Source organism: Bos taurus, chromosome 5 (assembly GCF_002263795.3).
Source record: "Bos taurus isolate L1 Dominette 01449 registration number 42190680 breed Hereford chromosome 5, ARS-UCD2.0, whole genome shotgun sequence".
Classification (NCBI taxonomy): Eukaryota; Metazoa; Chordata; class Mammalia; order Artiodactyla; family Bovidae; genus Bos; species Bos taurus.
The window spans coordinates 48,999,022-49,020,595 of NC_037332.1; the positions used below are offsets into that span (position 1 = coordinate 48,999,022).

At 41.9% G+C, this 21,574-nt stretch overlaps 2 protein-coding genes across 5 annotated transcripts in view; one reads left to right on the top strand and one right to left on the bottom strand.

Annotated features, from left to right (window-relative positions):
• Positions 1–21,574, bottom strand: part of TBC1D30 (TBC1 domain family member 30) — a 104,186-nt gene that overhangs the window by 49,393 nt on the left and 33,219 nt on the right. The gene's annotated exons all lie outside the window — the stretch shown is intronic.
• Positions 18,616–20,389, top strand: LOC101906182 (E3 ubiquitin-protein ligase SIAH1-like). Its single transcript, XM_005206710.5, has one exon. The coding sequence runs from the start codon at positions 18,626–18,628 to the stop codon at positions 19,739–19,741; it is 1,116 nt and encodes a 371-aa protein (XP_005206767.2). The 5' UTR covers positions 18,616–18,625; the 3' UTR covers positions 19,742–20,389.

Below are 21,574 nucleotides of genomic sequence, written 5' to 3' on the forward strand. Positions count from 1 at the left end.
AGCACAGCAGTGAAGATCTAGTGCAGCCAAAAATAAATAAATAATTTTTAAAAATAATAACAGAAATTGATTCAACACCACTTAAGGAAGGTTTATGTTGACCACATAAGACATCTTTAATTTCTGTTATTCATTCATTCATTAGTGAAAAGTTATTTCTCAATTGCTGTGGAAAGGCATTGTGCTGTGGCCTCTGGGAAATAAAAGTCTGAATTCAGTATATTCTCTATCTTCAAGAAGCTTAAATTTACTGAGGGACAGACAAAGCAGGTAGTAACAGGACAGTGTGAAAGGTTAATTTCAAATACTTTGCAAAAAATATATATATTGCTATGATTTTTGTTGAAGAGTGTTCTGCCTATGTTTTCCCCTAGGAGTTTTATGGTATCCAGTCTTACATTTAGGTCTTCAATCCATTTTATTTTTGTATATGATGTTAGACAATGTATATGATGTTCTAATTTCACTTTTCTACATGCCCAGTTTTCCCAGCACCACACTGTTTTGGTTGCTCTAGCTTTATAGTATAGTGCAAAGTCAGGGAGCATGATTATAGCAAATATAACAAATATAAGTGGAATATAACCTTTAAAAATTGTGAACCACTATGTTGTACATCGGAGAAGGCAATGGCACCCCACTCCAGTACTCTTGCCTAGAAAATCCCAAGGATGGAGGAGCCTGGTAGGCTGCAGTCCATGGGGTCACGAAGAGTCAGACACGACTGAGCGACTTCACTTTCACTTTTCACTTCCATGCCTTGGAGAAGGAAATGGCAACCCACTCCAGTGTTCTTGCCTGGAGAATCCCAGGGACAGGGGAGCCTGGTGGGCTGCCGTCTATGGGGTCGCACAGAGTCGGACACGACTGAAGTGACGTAGCAGCATGTTGTACATCTGTAATTTATATAATATTATACATCCCCTAAAATTCAATTAAAAATTAATTACTATGCAAGTACTTGGAGGGATACCATTATCTCTACTCCTATCAGACATTCCAGTGTTTTCCCAGGGCTTCATTTTATTGAACTATTAAATTTCACCTGAAAGCAGGCTAAAAGGACAAAGCTCATCTCTGTTCTTCTCATAACTGTGATATTCAGCCTTCTATTTGCACATCAAGAGTAGAACTCAGACCAATCACTTTAGAAGATGAAATCGTGGTTCAACCTGGTCACAAGTGGACTAGTTAAGATTTCCCAACCTTTAAACCAAACTATTCTGAGATGCTTTTTGATCCAGTTGAGGAATATGAAAGGAGAGGTTTCCCATACCTATTGATGTGTATTGGACACGACTGAAGCGACTTAGCAGCAGCAGAGAGAAAAAAGGAAATAATATGCTTTAAAAACAACATGCTTAACTTTGATGGTAAAGCTATGCTGCTAAGTCACTTCAATTGTGTCCAACTCTGTGCGACCCCATAGATGGCAGCCCACCAGGCTCCCCCGTCCCTGGGATTCTCCAGGCAAAAACATTGGAGTGGGTTGCCACTTCCTTCTCCAATGCATGAAAGTGAAAAGTGAAAGTGAAGTTGCTCAGTTGTGTCCGACTCTTCAAGATCCCATGGACTGCAGCCTACCAGGCTCCTCCGTCCATGGGATTTTCCAGGCAAGAGTACTGGAGTGGGGTGCCATTGCCTTCTCCTGGTAATGCTATAGAGGTATCAAAAAGAGGAGAGAGAGCTGAATTAACATGAATGTTGACTTAGCTGGCCTGGGAAACTTAGACTTCCCAGCTGGATTCATTCAGAAGAGAAGATACAAAACATGTGAACTGATGAGGAAACCCATGAAAGCTGCACCTGGTAAGGCCTCCAGGAGGCAACATGATGCGTCAGAAAGGTCCTAGGGCAGGGGGGACATATGTATACCTATGGCTGGCTCATGTTGATGTTTGGCAGAAACCAACACAATTCTGTAAAGCAATTATCCTTCAATTTAAAGTAAATAAATTTAATAAAAAATAAAATAAAAGGAAGATCTTGATGATGCAGGAAAGAGACCAAGATTAGAATGCCAATGCCCATACTTACTAGCTCTATGTCCTTGGGCAAGTTACTTAATTTCTGGGTTTCAGTTTCTCCTCTTTGGAATTAATGATACTTACCCTCGAGTAATTGTGAGAATGGGGTCGCATAATGAAAGTCAAGACTCTAACACTGTAGTGATGCAAAGCAGTCTCTCAATACCTTTGCACTGGGGTGTTCTCCTCAGTTGTTTGTTGACAACTGTACAAAATAAAGGTTAAATAAAATAGCCCTGTTCACAGTCTACCCAGAAGTCTGCACAACAGGCCCAGGACCTGACCTACAGGGAAAGTCTGGCTGGCTAGAACACCCCACTGAGGTCCTCACCAGATGCTCCCTTTTAGCATTCCTACCCTCATGCTCTCACTCAGGGGAAGGAATATTGACTATATATTCATGTTCACTTCAAAGTGCAAAATCAGAACCGCTAAATGGTGTTACAGAGAGGCACACATCAGAATTTAAGGACACTCTAACTGTAGTAAATCGTAGCCTCAGGAGATCATAATGCCCTTTCTTTGGAGTTCTCAGGCAAAGACTGCAAGCCCAGCAGTCAGGAGTGCTGTGAAAGGACACTTAAAATGAGATGAGGTTCAACTATTATCATCAGTAAGACAGCTTCCAACACTACGATTCTCTGAGGCCAACTGAATGGATATTCAGAGTCTATTACTTTCTAAGAATTCCTCCATCCAGTATAAATACTGACCAACTATAATGCTTAGAGAATACAGCTTGGATTATTATAGTTTCAGATAAACTGATACTTAAGCAAAAAAGAGGCTTAATGAGGCTTCAATCCTCATTAAGGATATTTTTTAAATGTATCATTATATTTTCTTGACTTAAAAAGAGGAGCCTGAACAAACTGAATTTTTATGTATTTACAAAAAATCTTACATTGTCTTTATATTTTTATTCTCATTGTCTGAGAGGCCGGGACAGGCATTAGAAAGGAACTGAAAATCACATTAGGAACTACATTAAAAGGAAAACACATGTCTCCTGAATTATGCGGGTGACAGAGACTTGGGGGTAAGAGGAATTTTATTGTATGTCAGTCAATATAGGCCTCAGCATTCTAAAGGGTAGCAAGTCTGGTGACTGATACTCACTTTTATCTTTACCTCCACAGACACAGGAATTCACCAGTATAGTCTTAAAAATAGTCATCTATGTGTTCCAGTTTTGCAAGTCAATGTAAAGTTTTGGTAACAGAGAAAAACTCCTAAGGAAGCAGACACTTTTACTAAATATACTTCCCAAGTGCTCTTCTGTTCTAGAAGCAATACAGGTGTGGCCTAGTATACTCATGTACGTAATATAGCAGCACTGACACTTTAATTGCCACTGTCTTTTGTCCCAGCCTGCCACAGAGTGTCACAGGGCGGTACGTCACTCTGGCCTAATGCCAGCATCAATCACATACACCAGCTCCCAAGGAGGGAATAGATTATGTCTAAATAAAGTTACCTCTGGCTTCTCTAAACTTTAAATCTTCCTAATGCTTGAAAATAAGTACCACAGTCCATTTTAGGAAAGTTCAAAATAATTTTCTAGCATGAGGCCTAAAATACTGTAAGAACTCAGTAAATTTTTTTAATTGCATTTATGACACAAAGAATATCAGGTTGGGATCCTGCTGACGGAACATTTTTAAATGGTAACTGCCTATATTTCAGACGCCACACTTCTCCCACCGCCACACCTCATTGACCCACACCCTTGAATTATTTACACGCTTCTCAGTAGAACATAAATTGCATTGAACACAGGATCTAAGACTTCTTCATTGTTGGATCTCTCGCCTCCCCTGCCTGCAAGCAGCATGGGGCTCATACACACCTGACACTCAGTACAAGAACACGAACAATAAACAACATCATAAACTCATGTCAAGAAGAGAGCCAGACATTCTCACTCCTTAAAAAAAAAAAAAAAAAAGCAGGGGTGGAGGACTTTTTATTCAACTACCAGAGAAATAAGCAGATGTGTTTATGAAGTTATTTTTGACTGACATTTATGCCATGTATCCAAAAAAAATCCATAATCACTATTCTTAGTCTCCCTGACAAGTTTCCAAAATATATGTGATGCTCAAATATCACATATGTGCTCTACTCTTCCCTGGTGGCTCAGACAGTAAAAAGTTCTCCTGTAATACAGAAGACCTGTGTTTGATCCCTGGGTCAGGAAGATCCCCTGGAGAAGGGAATAGCTACCCACTCCAGTATTCTTGCCTGGAGAATTCCATGGACAGAGGAGCCTGGTGGGCCACAGTCCATGGGGTCTCAAAGAGTCAGACACAACTGAGTGCCTTTCACTTTCATCAGGTAAAACACTCCTAAATTCTAGCTATTGGCAGTCCTCTGTCCACGGGATTCTCCAGGCAAGAACACTGGAGTGGATTGCCGTGCCCTCTTCCAAGGGATCTTCCCAACCCAGGGATCAAACCAAGATCTCCCACATTGCAGGTGGATTCTTTACCACCTGAGCTACTGGGGAACCTCCAGGATAGTACACCAGCTAAAATCAGACTCTAGAACCAGCTACCTGGATTGAAACCTGGCTCCAACATTCAGGAACTACATAAACTTGGGTAGGTTAATTATCTCATCTCTTCACCCATTAAATGGGAAACAATGTATTTCAAAACAGTTATTCTAAGGATCAAATAATACAAGGAAAGCACTTATGGTACTGTCTGGCTCAGAGTAAGTTCTTTATAAATGATTTATTGTTATCATTAGTACACAGTATTAAAGGCACTTAGAATTTAAGGAAAGACATCTTGAAAGTTTTTACATCAACATTGTTGTAGGTTACAAACGATGCCACCTGGTCACTTGAGTGTCTTTGCTCTTTAATTATGTTACCTTGCTTTTGGGCCTAGAGATTTTATTGCAAAACCAGTCTAAGTGAAAGTGAAAATCGCTCAGTTGTGTCCAACTCTTTGCGACCCCATGGACTATACAGTCCATGGAATTCTCCAAGCCAGAATACTGGAGTGAGTAGCCTTTCCCTTCTCCAGAGGATCTTCCCAACCCAGGGATTGAACCCAGGTCTCCCAAATTGCAGGCGGATTCTTGACCAGCTAAGCCACAAGGGAAGCCTCAAAACCAGTCTGCTGCTGCTGCTGCTGCTGCTAAGTTGCTTCAGTCATGTCTGACTCTGTGCAACCCCATAGATGGCAGCCCACCAGGCTCCCCCGTCCCTGGGATTCTCCAGGCAAGAACACAACACTGGAGTGGGTTGCCATTTCCTTCTCCAATGAGTGAAAGTGAAAAGTGAAAGCAAAGTCGCTCAATCGTGTCCGACTCTTAACAACCCCATGGACTGCATCCCACCAGGCTCCTCCATCCATGGGATTCTCCAGGCAAGAGTACTGGAGTGGGGTGCCATTGCCTTCTCCTAAAACAAGTCTAGGAAGCCCATAAAAAGGAATATTCATTTAAATTGACAAACTGTTTGCACTTCTCATCATTTAATTTTTTCAACATGTTACTTGGAAAGAATTCACTTCAGTGCAAACAAGCTAATCCTTCTCTGCTCTCATAAATTAATAAAGCCCTAGTATTAATTACTCAACAGCCTCTTGCTTTGCAAGATCACTACAAGGAAGAAACCAATCTTCCTAAGCAGAGTTTAAATAAGCAATTTTCATCTCAATCTTTCTATTCCTGCAATATCACAGCTTTTAAAATAACGCATGCAGTTATCTAAAATTTGGTTCAATCATTTTGTTTTAAAGGGTTTCCCAAATGTAATCCATCATTCACTAGCAAGTCCTGGCCTTTCAATGTATTTTGATTATTTGCAATATAAATAAGTTGTTTGGTGCATTCTATCCATTCCCACATGTATTGATATCAATTCCTTGAGTTGGGGGCTACAAATACACCCTAGAAGGGGAAAGAGTTTGTGGAAGAAAAAAATCATTTTTAGAAGGTTGTCAGTTTTCGAGGACTACAGTTTCTAATGGAGATACACAAAGAGAGCAGTAAGGATGGAAGGAGAAAAATAAATAACAGCTACCGTGCACCAGCTGTCTGCTATGGCTCAGGCACTGGCTAGGTGCTTTAGGTCTCTTATCTTATTTTAACCCCACAAGGTAAGCATTATTCCCCAAGAAGTGGGGAGTAAAGGGAGAGTGTACACATATATCATCAGGGTAATAATTTTTTACTAAGCATGACAGGGAAATGACTAAAAGAAAATAGATTCAACTATAAATAGTTAATTCTGAGTGGTAGGAATATAGGAATTTATTGTATTTTTTCCTTGTACTTTTTAAATTTTTTTATTCCTGAAGGAAGAAAGGAAAGAAGAAGGAACAAATGAAGTGGTTAAGTAAGTTTCCCAAGGTCATATGACTAATAAGTGGTGGAGCTGGGAGTTGAACCCAGGTCCACCTCCCTGAAAAGCTACACCAAGCCAATAAAATATAACCAGATAGTTCTGATCTAAGCAGGACCAAAAACACTCTGGAAGTTTTGAAAGGAGACTTGTTCACAGCCTCATTTATGTTACCAAGTGAATGAAACATCCACCATCTCCTTAAACTCCCCATGTATTATTTACCTACTAAAACAAACAAGGTACTGGTAGCGATAACAGAGAAGCAGCATCAACAAGGTCCACATAGCACTGCCAATTAAATAAAAAGATTCCATGATGCCAGAGAAAATGGGTGAAGCTCTTAGGGAAGGATTACTGAAGACCAGCTGTTTCCTCTAAGAGCCCCTGGCGACATGGGGCTTGGTGGAAACCTCACAAGACAATCATTTCTGCATCAACCACCCTTATAACTCATCCAGGAAAAATCTGGGCCCCCTTGAAGTTCCCCCAAGAAACTGCAGATACGATTTGTCTCTGAAAATAATCTGTCAAATGTGAAACAGGAAACAGGCTCAAGAGCTGAGAAAGCGACAAACCAAAGATCCTCTCCATAGAGAGAAAACATTCGATGATGAGGACTTTGGGTATAATTGTTCTTGAATAATTTCTGTGCCATTGTTGTGCTTCCTCTTGTGCAGGGACCAGCTGTCACAATCACTGTGTCCCAGAGTCAGGGTAACATTGGAGATGATTCAGACTAAATTGCCCAGACTCTTAAAAATGTGTTTGAAACTCCTGCACAATATCACACACAACAGAAAAAGCTCATTAACCACTTGCTGATGTTGAGGCTTTGATGCAGTGACTCAATGCTTCAGATGCCTCCTTGCTGGATGTCCAACACTTCCATTACAAAATTTGGTGTACAACCGGTCAGAATGGCTGTCATCAAAAAGAACACAAAGAACAAATGCCAGCGAAGACGTAAAGAAAAGGGAACCCTCATACACTGTTGGTGGAAATGTAAATTGGTGCAGCTGCTAGGGAGGATTCGAATGACCCAGCAACTTCTGGGTATATATCTGAAGAAAAACAAAAAACACTAATTCAAAAAGATACATGCACCCCAATGGAAGCAACCTAAGTGTACATCACTTAGGTACACTTGGTACCTAAGATGAATGGGTAAAAAGGATGTGTGCATGTGTGTATACACACACACACACACACACAATGGAATGATACTTGGCCATTAAGAAAGAATGTAATAATGTCTTGGAGCAACATGCATGAACCTAAAGGGCACTGTGCTCTGTGAAATACTGTATGATATCACCTGCAGTTAGTTAGTGTTAGTCACTCAGTCATGTCAGACTCTTTGCAACCTCGTGGACTGTATAGCCCACCAGGCTCCTCTGTTCATGGAATTCCCCAGGCAAGAATACTGGAGTGGGTTGTCATTCCCTTCTCCCAGGGATCTCCCCAGCCCAGGGATCAAAGCCTGCTCTTCAGCATTTTCTTACCATCTGAGCCACCAGGGAAACCCATCACTTATATGTGGAACTTTAAAAACACAATGAACTGGTGAATAAAATAAAAAAGAAGCAGGCTCACAAATACAGAGAACAAACCAGTGGTTACCACTGGGAAGGAGGAAGGGCAATATAAAAGGGGAGAGGAAAAGAGAAAAAAGAGTTATTATGAGATTATATGAAATCATGTGTGTGAACATTTTAAAAACTGTAAAGCACCATAGAATTTAAAGAATCTTTCATTCAATAAAAAAGTTTTAAAAATCAAAACAAAATTTACTGTATGACTTGATTCAAAATGAACTTTAGCCAAACAGAAGTGTTTAGAATGCCTCCACCATCCCACCTGAGCTCATTCTAGATGAGCTGGGAAGGGTACGTAGAAGGGTAGCACAGGCAGCAAAGTTAACTACAGCTGACTCTCCTGTGAGGAAAAATTTAGGCAAGCCCAGTGGCGCAGGTTTCGGAGAAGGCGATGGCACCCCACTCCAGTTGCCTGGAAAATCCCATGGAAGGAGGAGCCTGGTAGGCTGCAGTCCATGGGGTCACTAAGAGTCAGATTTGACTGAGCGACTTCACTTTCACTTTTCACTTTCATGCTTTGGAGAAGGAAATGGCAACCCACTCCAGTGTTCTTGCCTGGAGAATCCCACGGACGGGGGAGCCTGGTGGGCTGCCGTCTGTGGGGTCGCACAGAGTCGGACACGACTGAAGCGACTTAGCAGCAGTAGCAGCGGTGGTGGTGGTGCGGGTTTACCGTCTAACTCCTGATCCTCTGGCTTTCTGACCGCAAGGGCAGTTGAGCCCTAAAATAGATTGTGCTTGGGCTGTCACTTTAGTCCTGTTGGACTCTTTGCGACCCAGATGGACTATAGCCCACCAGGCCCCTCTGTCCATGGGATTCTCCAAGCCAGAATACTGGAGTGGGTCACCATTCCCTTCTCCAGGGGATCTTCCCAACCCAGGGATCAAACCTGAATCTCTTACATCTCCTGCTTACCACTAGCACCACCTGGGAAGCCTAAAATAGATTATTGTGAAAGTGTTAGTCCCTCAGGTATGTCCAGACTCTGTTCAACCCCATGGACTACAGCCCGTCAGGTTCCTCTGTCCATGGGATTCTCCAGGCAAGAATATGGGAATGGGTTGCCATTTCCTTCTCCAGAGGATCTTCCAGACTCTGGGATCGAACCTGAGTCTCCTGCATTGCAGGCACATTCTTTACCATCTGAGCCACCAGATTACTAGAGCCTAAAGGAAAAGACTACCAGGGAGAAATTCCCAGAGGAAAATGGCCCAAGAACATTTAAAAGCAAGGATGTCCAAGATTCAGTTCACCAGTCAACCACCTCTTGTATCCTTCCATGCTGCAGCTTTCCTCCATGTCATCCTAAAACCTTCAGTCAAGGACATTACTCACAGCCAGCCTCCTGCCAGCGGTACTTTGGGGACTAAAAGAGGAGGAACAGGCATAGAGTGAAGAGAAAAGACGGTGCTACAGGGACAGACAGCACGTGACCTTGGAGAAGCAGGATACCAGGCAGAAAAGATGTGAAACAAACCCCTCTCCCACCAGATTCCCTAACAAGGGCTGTTGAGAGTGGGGGCTGTATTTTGCAATAGGTCATCTCTAGCTCAGGAGATCACTTTTGATGTCTCCGAAGCCTTGCAATCATGGGAGATTGGGGAAAGGAAGCAGCAGGGGTCAAGGGGAAGGAAGGGGTTGCTTCACGCTGAACAGGGCATGGGAAGGCTGCTGCCAGTGGAGCTTCCTTTCTCCAGTGGGAATAGCTGGCAAAGCAGAAGAGAAAATGCTGGTGCGGAGGAGACAATAGATGAGGGAAGGGAAAACATTCTGTCAAAAGATCCCAAACTCCACGAGGTAGAGAAACAGGTCTTCCACAACTGGGCCTGTAGCATGACTGATCTGAAAAAACAGACAAGAGGGTGAGTGTGAATCACAGATGCAGAGGGAAACCACAGAAGCAGTTCTATGGTTTCATTTGCATAGAGTGACAGTTTTACCTCTTCCCGTCCAATTTGGATACTTTTTGTTTCTTCTTCTTGTCTGATTGCTGTGCCTAGGACTCCCAATACTATGGTGAAGAGATGTGGTAAGAGTGAACATCCTTGTCTTGTACCAGATTTTAGTGGGAAGGCTTTCAAGCTTTTCACCCTTGAGTATTACACTGGCTGTGGGTTTGTCATAACAGAAGCAGTTCTAAGTGAGGAAAACAAGTTACAAGACCTAAACTGGGGAGACTGAAACAGGGAAGAAAGCAGATGGATGGAGAAAAATGACTCAGGATGGAGGTAGGAAGAATTCAGAGTATGAAAGCTGTGTTTATGTGATGCTGTGTGAACAACACAAGGACAGGCTTGTCATGCTTAAAAAGTCAGAGCTGCCCCATGTTCATGTCAGCCTTATTCACAATAGCCAAGGGATGGAAGCAATCCAAGTGTAGATCAATGAATGAATAAACAAAATGTGTTACCTACACACAGTGGAATATTTTTCAGCATTAACAGTGAAGGCAATTCTGACACATGCTGCTACTACACGGATGAACCTTGAGGACATTCTGCTAAATGAAATAAGCCCATCGTAAAAGGACCCATACTCAGTGGAGGTTGCCAGGGACTGAGGAGAGGACTGGGGAGTTTTGCTTAATGGGTGCAGAGCTTCAGTTCTGCAAGATGAAGAGTTCTGGAGACGGATGGTGGTGATGGCTGCACAGCAACTATGGCTCTACGGAATACTAATGAACCACATACTTAAAATGGAAAAGTCTAGGGGCTTCCCTGGTGACTCAGTGGTAAAGAATCCACCTGCCAACGCAGGAAACATGGATTCAATCCCTGGCCTGGGAAGATCCCACATGCCACAGTGCAACTAAGCTACTGAGCCTGAGCTCTAGGGCCCGGAGCCACAACTCCTGAAGCCCTGGAGCACGTGCTCTGCCACAGAAGCCACCGCAATGAGAAGCCTGTGCACTGCAACTAGAGAGTTGCTCCTGCTTGCCACAACCAGAGAAAAGCCTGCACAGCGACAAAGACCCAGCGCAGTGAAAAATAAATACATAAAATTATTTTTTAAAAGATGGCGCAGTTTAGGTTACATTTTACCACAGTTTAAAAAAATGAGAGATATTCTTTAAAAAAAGAAGCCAGAGAGCTGCAGATCAGTGATTGATGATGTACATTTTTTAATATGCCTCTCTTACAACAGCATCTTCCAAGACACTGTTATTTTTTCAGCAAAGGTTTTTGAGCAACTACCCCATGCAAGCAGAGTACTAGACACCGGGAACGTCAAATAAGTAAGGCACAGTCCAGTGGGAGATACAGACCACGGGACAGAAGCATGACAACTCCATGTGGCCAGGACGAGCCTGAACAGAGAAGCCCCAGATTCAGACTCTGTGGTCAAAGGTACTTTCCAGAAGACATGATGCCTCAGCTGGATCCTAAAAGTAGAAGTTACCATAGAGAGGTAATGGAGAGGAGAGTACCAAAGCGAATAGCACGTGCCAAGAGCATGTGGTGAATTTTTACAACCAGCTGTAATTCATCCTGCCTGGAGCGCAGAGTGGGAAAGAACAGTTTGAAGAGAGGAGGATGGAGCGTCAAACAGCAACCACACTTCAACAATGGAGCATCAAACAGCAACCACATGTCAACAATGACAATGATCTTTCTGGGTGGTGACAACCCAGTTAGGAAAGGATGTGTTAGCTTCTGGCGCATGATTGATTTTGTGGGAAGAATGTCATTAATGGCATATGAGGACAAGCACAGAATAGTTGAGAGGCAAGGAAGCACCAACTATCCTTGTGGCCATAAGATCTTTGAGGGGGAGTGATAATGTTAAGTACATTCGCGCTGTTGTGCAATGCATCTCCAGAACTCTTCATCTTTCCAAACTGAAACTCTACTTATTAAACAACTCCCCATCCTCCCTCCTCCCAGCCCCTAGTGACAACCATTCTACTTTGTGTCTCTGTGAATTTCATGATTCTAGATGCCTCATATAAGTGGTACCTATTTGTTTTTTTGCGACTATTATTTCACTTAGCATAATGTCCTCAAGGATCAGCCATGTTTTAGCATATGTGAGACTTGTTTTCCTTTTAAACGGTAAATAAGATTCCACCATATGTATATATCAGAGGAGGGCATGGCAACCCACCCCGTATTCTTGCCCAGAGAATCCCCACGGACAGAGGAACCTGGTGGGCTACAGTCCATGGGGTCGCACAGAGTCGGACACGACTGAGCGAATAAGCACACATATGTATATACCACATTTCATGTATCCGTTCATCCGTCGATGGACACTTGGGTCACTTCCACATCTTGTGGAATATTTTCACATACTGTGAAAAGCGTTGCTATAAACATGGGTGTACAGATATCTTTTCTAGACCCTGCTTTCAATTCTTTGGGGTATACAGTTGACTCTTGAACAACATGGGTTTGAACTGTGCTTGTCCATTTATATGCAGATTTTTTACACCATCTGCAGCTGGTTGACTCCACAGATATGCACTATAGATACAGAGAGATTCAAGCATCTAAGGATTTTGGAAGTGATCCTGTAGACACCGAGGGACAACTGTATACCCAGAATTGTGAGATCATACGGTACTTCTATTTTTAGTTTTGGGGGGAACTGTCATACCATTTTTCATAGCAGCAGCACCATTTTACTGTCCCTCTAAAAGGGTTTCCGTTTTTCACACATTCTCACCAACAATCATTTTCTGTTTTCTTTTTTTAACAGCAGCCTTCCTAATAGATGTGAGGTAGTTGCAACCATCTTATTAGCCATTTTCAGCCTCCGATTTCCTCACCTGTAAAATAAGCATGCTGGACTAGCTGGTCCCCAAGGATCTCAAATTTCATTATTCTATAAATTGACAGGAGCATTGGACTGATTAACAGGGAAATCCCAGTCAGGTCATTTACTCATTCTGAGACTCCCATTCCCTAACTATAGTTACAGCACTGATACCAATTCTGGATATAGTTTCAAGAAAAACACAGACTGAAATTCAAGTGCAAGGAGTATTAACTTAATGGGAAAGTTTAAGAAAGTATGGTCCCAGCCATCCATGGAGAGGACATTGATACCACTGGATGCTGAAGGTGACTGGTCCACACAGGTGGAGTGAATCTCACAAACCACTGGCCTTCCCAGGTGCCCGTGTGTGTGCTACTGCTGCTGACTCTTTGTTGTCATGTCTGACTCTTTGCAACCCTGTGGACTACATAGCACACTAGGGCTTGCCAGGTAGCACTAGTGGTAAGGAACCCACCTGCCACTGCAGGAGACAGAAGAGTCGTGGGTTCGATCCCTGGGTCAAGAAGATCCCCTGGTGTACAAAATGGGCAACCAGCTCCAATGTTCTTGCCTGGGAAATCCCATGGACAGAGGAGCCTGGCGAGCTACAGTCCATGAGGTCACAAAGAGTCGGCCATGACTGAGCACAGCATGACAATGACAATAACGGAGACACCTTCCACTCACTGTTCAACTTTCACTCAAATAAAGGGATAAACATCGCAACTAAATTTTTTAACAATCGGTTTGGGAAATTTGTTGTTTTTCTGACATGGGGTGAATTGTTTCTGCTCACAAATACAAAGGCTAAAACTTTGAAAGAGGACATGTTGTTTTCCTCAATGAGATACTATGAAGAGTCACCAGTAAGTCCCCTAGAAGAATACTGTTTCTTCAAATATATGAACAAAGGCAAGCAGGATGATGTGCAGAAAAACCAACAGCATCAGACACAGAATCCAGGACTCCTGAACTCACAGCCCAATACTATTTGCCAACTTAGCACCTGCTCTACAAAGGAGAAATAATATCACATCTTTCCAAGAATAACAACAACAAATCTATTCATATGGATGTGGCTCTCAGTGCAGGAATCAAACTTGAAAAGCTTCCTTGATGACCTATTAAGAATCATCACCTAACACCTGAGAACCACACCTTCTCATTACATGAATAGAGAGCTGAATCTTACACCTGAGGACCACAATCTTCTCACATTACACGAGCAGAGAGTCGAATCCCTAATACCTCTTATGGGTCATCCTGGGAGAAATAGGGCAGAAAAAGTTCAGAGAGGGCCACCAACGTGGGCTAAAAGAATCTTCCCAGAAAGAATCCAAGATGTATAGAGAAAACAAGGAAATGATTTCTCTGTCCCTTCTCCACTGGTTTGAATTATATTACATAACTGATGCCAGAAACTGTGATCTGACAAGTCAGAAAACTGCTGAATGTCAGAGGCAGCAGACCCAGTTAGGAAGAAGAGTGCAGGTCCCAGGTCAGGGAAAGGAGCAGGCCTGCCCTCTGCTGTCAACCCTGGGTAGTGTCAGTAAGGTGTGAGGCGATCTCCACCTTGAGCTGGAAGAACTAGACACACACAAAAAACAAGGAGCCCAGCTATAGCAACTTCCATACAGCACAGAAAGCTTCTGGGAGAGATCGCAGGCCAAAGAGTAAATTCTGATGTTGCCTTAGTGACCACATCCCAGAACACTTCTTTCTGCAAATGGTGTAAGATACTGTATAAGACAAAAAAGAGCTCTAAAAGACCAGGCACGGGCCAACGATGTGCATTCGTTAGAGACAATTCTCTTCCAACATAACATTAAAACATGTTTCTATACAGAGTCCATTGCAAATACCAACTTGTTCATGCCCTCCCCAGAAAAAAAAAATGCTAGACTATTGCTCAATGACATCAAAAGTAAAATCCTGACGAAAATTCCAAGAAGTAGGTAGGAAAATAAAGGTCCTGCAGTTTGGGGAGGGAGTTAATCAGATCCATATTTAGAATTGAGAGTAGAGAGGTAAAATTTTACAATGATGTGAAAGAGATACTCTATAAAGAAAACATAGCTGAATAATTTGTCTTGGCTATTCTCCTGTTGCTTTTTTGTTGTTTAATCACTAAGTTGTAGCCCGCCAGATTCCTCTGTCCATGGGATTTCCCAGGCAAGAATGCTGGAGTGGGTTGCTATTTATTTCTCCAGGGGACCATCCAGATTCAGGGATTGAACCTGGGTCTCCTGTATTGCAGGCAGACTCTTTACCATTTGAGATATATAAACTTATAAATATATAAATTTATAAACAGTATAAATTCTCAACCTATTTTTCAGACTTTCTAACTAGAATGACGTCATCTAATTTTCTCCATTCACTTCACCCTCACATAGAGATAATATTGCATTATCATTATCAGTACTGTATACTAACAAAATAAATGTTTACTTATCCAATAGCTATTGTCAAATAGCCATGCCCTCAAACAGCTTTCAATCCAGCTGAGAAGGCAGTTCACGGACATTAGTGTTCTGTGTTAACAGGCAGTTACACTAGCCCAATTTTATACCCAGAAATACTAGGATTACCAGAAGTACATCCTAAGTACTGATGTCCTCACAGCCTCTACAATTATCTCTGCCTGGGATGTTTCCGCAGCCCACCTACCCCTAGCCACGTAGCACATTCCTATCATTTCTATTCCTAGTTCTTCTTCGCAAGGCTTCAAGGGGGACTTAGGTGATTCTCACCTTGGACCCTACTGGCCTTGTACACACAGGCAGTTGCCTACTTTCAGATAAAATGTGTATCCCCAAAACATGTTTAACCATCAGCTTTTCAACGGAAACACACAAAAGAGGAGCAATCTCCTTCCATGCTATTGGACAAGAGTAAGCCATCCTTTCCAAAAGAGCTGAAAAGTCTAAATCCCAAATTACGATAACCAGTATTTCCTCCTCAAACAATCCCATCTTATCAAATTTTTAAAATGTGAAGAACCCCAACAGCCTTCATAGTTGCCTTCAAAAGGCAAGTACCCACATGTTGATGGAAAAGGCAGCCTCTAAATCTCCTCCCAGCAGGAATAATGGCATTCATAGAAAACGGTATGTCCAGACCCTGTTCAATAAGCATTTTGTATAATTTAACTCACTTAATTCTCATAACCATCCTATGAAGTAGGTATTATCATCATGTCCTGCCCCCGTTTTTTTCCTGCCCCCCTGCCACTGATGAGAAAAATGAAGCACAGGGATGTCAAAGGACTTACATGAAACTGCACCTCGTGTAATTACATGGCTGAACTAGGATTCAAGTAACGACCAACAATACAGAGAACATAAATTTAACACGGTTCTTAGGAAAACTAAAAAGAGAAAGAGAACTCCTTCTGCTGATGAATGTAGTTTTCTTTTGTCATAAATGATCACTAGGACACCACCAACCAGGGGAGCCTTGATTGAGTTACCGATCAACACAGTTTCCATAATGTTTTGTGTTTTTTTAATTGAAGTATAATCGATTTACAATATTGGGTTAGATTTAGGTGTACAGCATAGTGATTCAGTTTTTGTGTTGTTGTTGTTCTGTTCTTTGTTTTTAGATTACATTCAGCAACACTTTTAACTCTTCCACACCTCATTTTGCTCAACCCTAAGGTCGGGAGTAAACAGAAATCACGTTTAAGTTCTCTTCTAGCTCTAAATTATTACGAATTTGAGACTGATTTTTTTCCTCTAAAAACCAGTTCTCTTTGTGATGAGGTCACAAGAAACATCTACTGTTTTTTCTTTCAAAGTCACAAGAATCTCCCCAGAAGTGAGAGGTTCCAAAACTATACAGTACTTTCAAACATTTTACAAATTTCCAATATGGATAAGAATAAATAAATTATGACAATATGAAAAAATAATTCGGCAGCAAGACACTAAGAGCTTAAAGAATATGAGAGGAAACTGTTGTTAAAATGTATTGTAAGCAATGATAAGCTACTTTCTTTATTCTAGTCATAGTCTTACTAAGTAACTTTAGGGCAGACCAAGCTGCTAATCATATATCAAGACATTACCTAAATCTGTTATCAGATTTATGCCAAAATTCACAATTCTGCAACCATGTTCCAAAGTTAAGGCACATCTACCTTAATCTAAATGCTAAGTTAAGTCAATTAAACTTCAGTAAAGTTGAAAAAATGCTCATTTCTTTCCACCTAGAAAAACAAACAAGCTTATGAAAAAGGAGCACACACATCTGGTTTAAGGAAGATTCAAAAAAAATTCCAACTAATTTTCAGTTCAGTCTCTCAGTCATGTCCAACTCGTTGCGACCCCATAGACTGCAGCATGTCAGGCTTCCCTGTCCATCATCAACTCCCGGAACTTGCTCAAACTCATGTCCATCGAGTCGGTGAAGCCATCCAACCATCTCATCTGTCGTCCCCTTCTCCTCCGGCCTTCAATCTTTCCCAGCATCAGGGTCTTTTCCAATGAGTCAGTTCTTCGCATCAACTGGCCAAAGTGTTGGAGTTTCAGCATCAGTCCTTCCAATGAATTTTGGTCCCAACTAATTTTGGTCCCCATCAAAATCACACTAAAAATACAGTTAAGAAATCTTTGTTTATCATAACCAACAAGGATCAAGAAGTAAAAAAACAAACAAACAACAACAACAACAACAAAAAAACAGCATAGACAAGAGCAATAGAGTTATTGAAATATATTGTATAGAAAAAACATACAGACAAGTAGAAATTGACATAGCAGATCCTAGAAAGCCGGATCCCAAAATGACATGGGAAAGCTGAAATCCAAACTCTATTATACCACATACTCCACGAAAGAGGTAGCCAGGCTTAATAAGGAGAGTTGGGAGAAAGCTGTTGAAAAACATTTGGATCCCTAGATTCTCTCCTCTACTTCATGAGGCTGGTCAATTACTCCTCTGTGTGGAGTAACTTCAGTCATGGTTAACTCTTTGTGACCCCATGGACTGTAGCCTTCCAGGCTCCTCTCTCCATGGTATTCTCCAGGCAAGAATACTGGGGTGGATTACCATGCTCTCCTCCAGGGGATCTTCGCAACCCAGGGATCAAACCCCTGTCTCTTAGGTCTCCTGCATTGGCAGGCAGGTTCTTTACCACTAGCACCACCTGGAAAGCCCCACTTGCTTCTCTACCATCCCTGCAAAAGAGACTGAAGTTTTGGTTCCTGAAAAGGGTTAAAACAGAGTTGCTGGACAACCAGCTAAGAGTGAGAACTCGACCTGAAACCGAGGGATTCTTTGACCATATGCACCCTAAGTGCTGAATGCAGAGACCCAGCTCTTATCCCCACAAAACTTCCACCCAGGCAATAAGTTAGGAGACTCTTCCCTGAGGCCTCTCACCAGCTCCACAAGAAAAACCTAAAGACACTGACTTAGGCTGGGGGGTGGGGGTTGGGGGTAGGGAATAAGAAAGGTCCCATCCAGATAACCCTTCAGTAAAGCTCCAAGCCCATAAGCCCTAGTGGTGAGCTCAGACAGAGTTCAAGTCATTCTTTTAGATCCTCACATTTAAGAGCAGACAGCCAAGGACTACCAAATATTCAGGGAACTCGAACCAGAACAGCAGTTTTGAAAATTTTTTTCCTTCCTGTACAGCCTATTTTCTCCAAATAGCTGTTTTCTGTGTGTCTGTTTTAAGTCTCCATAATTAATATCCCTAGAGCAATAAGAAAATATATTGCATCTATGAGATAAGAACAGAATACTGTATATATACATGAAACATTCAAATAACAATGCCCCAAACAAGTCCCCATAACAGGATTGGGAAATAAAGTTGAGATAATCTCTGAGAAAGGCAAGCAAAGTAACAGATACAGGAAACAAAACGAGAATGACAGCACGCCCAGGACGCCGGAGCACCTCCTCATGGCGGCCGCGCCTCCATGGCGGCCGCACCACTGTGTGGTGTTTAGCGGGAAGGCGTGTGGGAAAGGGCGACAGAGGCCTGGGGGGCGACAGAGGCCTGGGGGGCGACAGGGCGGCCGCTGTGGGCCGCACTCTCCAGCGGCATCAGCGACCGAGAGTGTCCCGTCAGTGTTGGCCTGAGGAAGAGGCGGTGGCGGCGGTTGGCGACGACCCAGCGTGTTTGAACCAGGACCGGGCCGAGGAGCGCTCTCCGTCCACAGAAATGAGTCGTCAGACAGCAACAGCGTTACCTACTGGAACCTCCCAGACTGGCACAACTTCGTGCAACAGTGAATGGGCGAGTCTCTTTCAGTGTCCGATCTGCTTTGACTATGTGTTACCACCCATTCTTCAGTGTCACAGTGGCCATCTTGTTTGGAGCAACTGTCGCCCAAAGATCTCCCGTTGTCCAACTTGCCGCGACCCATTGAGATCCATTCGCAACTTGGCTATGGAGAAAGTGGCCGATTCAGTCCTTTTCCCTTGTAAATATGCATCTTCTGGATGTGAAATAACTTTGACACACACAGAAAAAGCAGACCACGAAGAGTTCTGTGAGTTTAGGCCTTACTCCTGTCCGTGCCCTGGTGCTTCCTGTAAATGGCAAGGCTCTCGGGATGCTGTAATACCGCATCTGATGCATCAGCATGAATCCATCACAACCCTGCAGGGAGAGGACATAGTTTTCCTTGCAACAGGCATTAATCTTCCTGGTGCTGTTGACTGGGTGATGATGCAGTCCTGTTTTGGTTTTCACTTCATATTAGTCTTGGAGAAACAGGAAAAATATGTTGGTCACCATCAATTCTTTGCGATTGTACAGCTGATAGGAACACGCAAACAGGCTGAAGACTTTGCTTATCGACTTGAGCTAAACGGTCCTAGGCGGCGGCTGACTTGGGAAGCCACGCCTCGATCTACTCACGAGGGAATTGCAACAGCCATTACGAATAGCGACTGCCTAGTCTTTGATACCAGAGTTGCACAGTTTTTTGCAGAAAATGGCAATTTAGGCATCAATGTAACTATTTCCATGTGTTGAAATGGCAATCAAACATTTTCTGGCCAGTGTTTAAAACCATCACATTCGATTTCAGAGAATAAGGCACCTGTCTGCCTACCAATCAGAAATTTTTGGTAGGTGGAAGCTAGACACATGATGGTAAATAAAAGGAAAGGCCATTAAATAAATGTAATAACATGCAATATATTTAATGTCATAAATGTAATAACACTAATATATTTAAAAATAAGTCAACAGTAAGCCACTGAAATATATATATATACACACACATATATATACACACACCCAAGATGGGCATCTTTTATATTAAGAAAGGAAGCACTGTAAAATAATTCTGAATTTGTGTTTGTTGTAGATTGAGTATATTGTAGAAAAATACTGGGTTCTTGTTTTTTGTGTGCATGCGTGCGTGCGTGCGTGCGTGTGTGTGTGTGTGTGTGCATGTTTGGATTTTTTTTCCCTTTAACTGAAAAGCCATGTTGAGTGGTCTTAGACCACTGCTTTTCCCCTATGTGAGTCAATAAATAGTCCTGCTGCTGTGTGTATATTTTTTTGTGTGTGTATTTGCTAAGTTTTATTAATTCTAGTTTTTCATTAAGTAAATTTGACTTTCTTTCCTGTAATTTAGGGTTTTTCTCACTTTTTTTTGTACCTTTTAAAGTTAGTGTCTTATTGATATGCATAACTGTTGATGGTAAAATTTATACATGTGTTTGATACACATTTTCCCCCATTAATCAGTTTATTAGAAATATTTTAAATTCAACTATTTTGTGAAGATATGGGTTTCAGAAAGCAAAGGTAATATTGGAAGAACCATCAGGAGCTATTTAAAGCAGCTATAAAATGGCCTCCCTCTCTTCTCCAGTTGAGTCATACCTTCAAACTTATTCTTTATCAAGCTAGAGAGTACTGATTTTTTTTTTTACTGAGGAAAAAATATCAGGCTCCCCCTCCCCCCACATATCTTGGACAAATCACATATGTTTAAAATTTGTTCTTGTATTTATTGGTTTTGCAAAAGAAGGCATCGTCTCACACAGTATATGTAATTAAAAGCAAATCATTGGTTTAAAAAAAGGCAATTTGCAAAAAAATGTTTTTGGTCTTTTATAATTCTCATTAAAAGAATATCTGGCCAATTAAAAAAAAAAGAATTACAGAACTAGTTCAGATGCTCTAACAGCCAAACAATAATAGAATTACAGAAAGAGGAAAAAGGAAAAAAAATAAAAATATAGAGGATGTTGTACAGCAGAAACATAACACTGTAAAGCAACTATATTTCAATAAAACTTGATTTTAAAAAAAGGAGAGAGGAAAGGCAAAGAATTAATTCACATAAATTTTCCAGAACTGAAAGACATGTTGCCTGATTGAAAAAGCCTGTCTAGACCCAGCACAATGCAGGAAAATAGACCCACACCAAGCAACCTGACCATGAATTTCAGAAGGCCAAGAACAAACAGAAGAGTTCACAAGCTTTCAACGAGGAGAAATAAACAGTCCAGTGCAAAGGATGACAGATCAGAAGGCTTCAGATTTCTCTAGACCAACAATGAAAGCAAGGAGGCAACAGAGCAGGAATAGAAGTGTCAATCGAAGCAAGGATACAATAAAGAATTTCCATCCCTGCACAGTTTCCAGAAATTGACCTCATAGGCATCGTTTCTCAAGGGGACATGGGCGATGATATAAAAAAAAAGGAGAAAATATGGGACACAAGAAGAAAGATCCAACACAGCAAAGACAACCTCCAGGATAAGAGTGAAGAGAGATCTCAAGATGACAGGTGTACTTCAGACATGGCATGGCCAGGGCAGAGTGGAGCAGCAGCTCAGGTTCAGACAC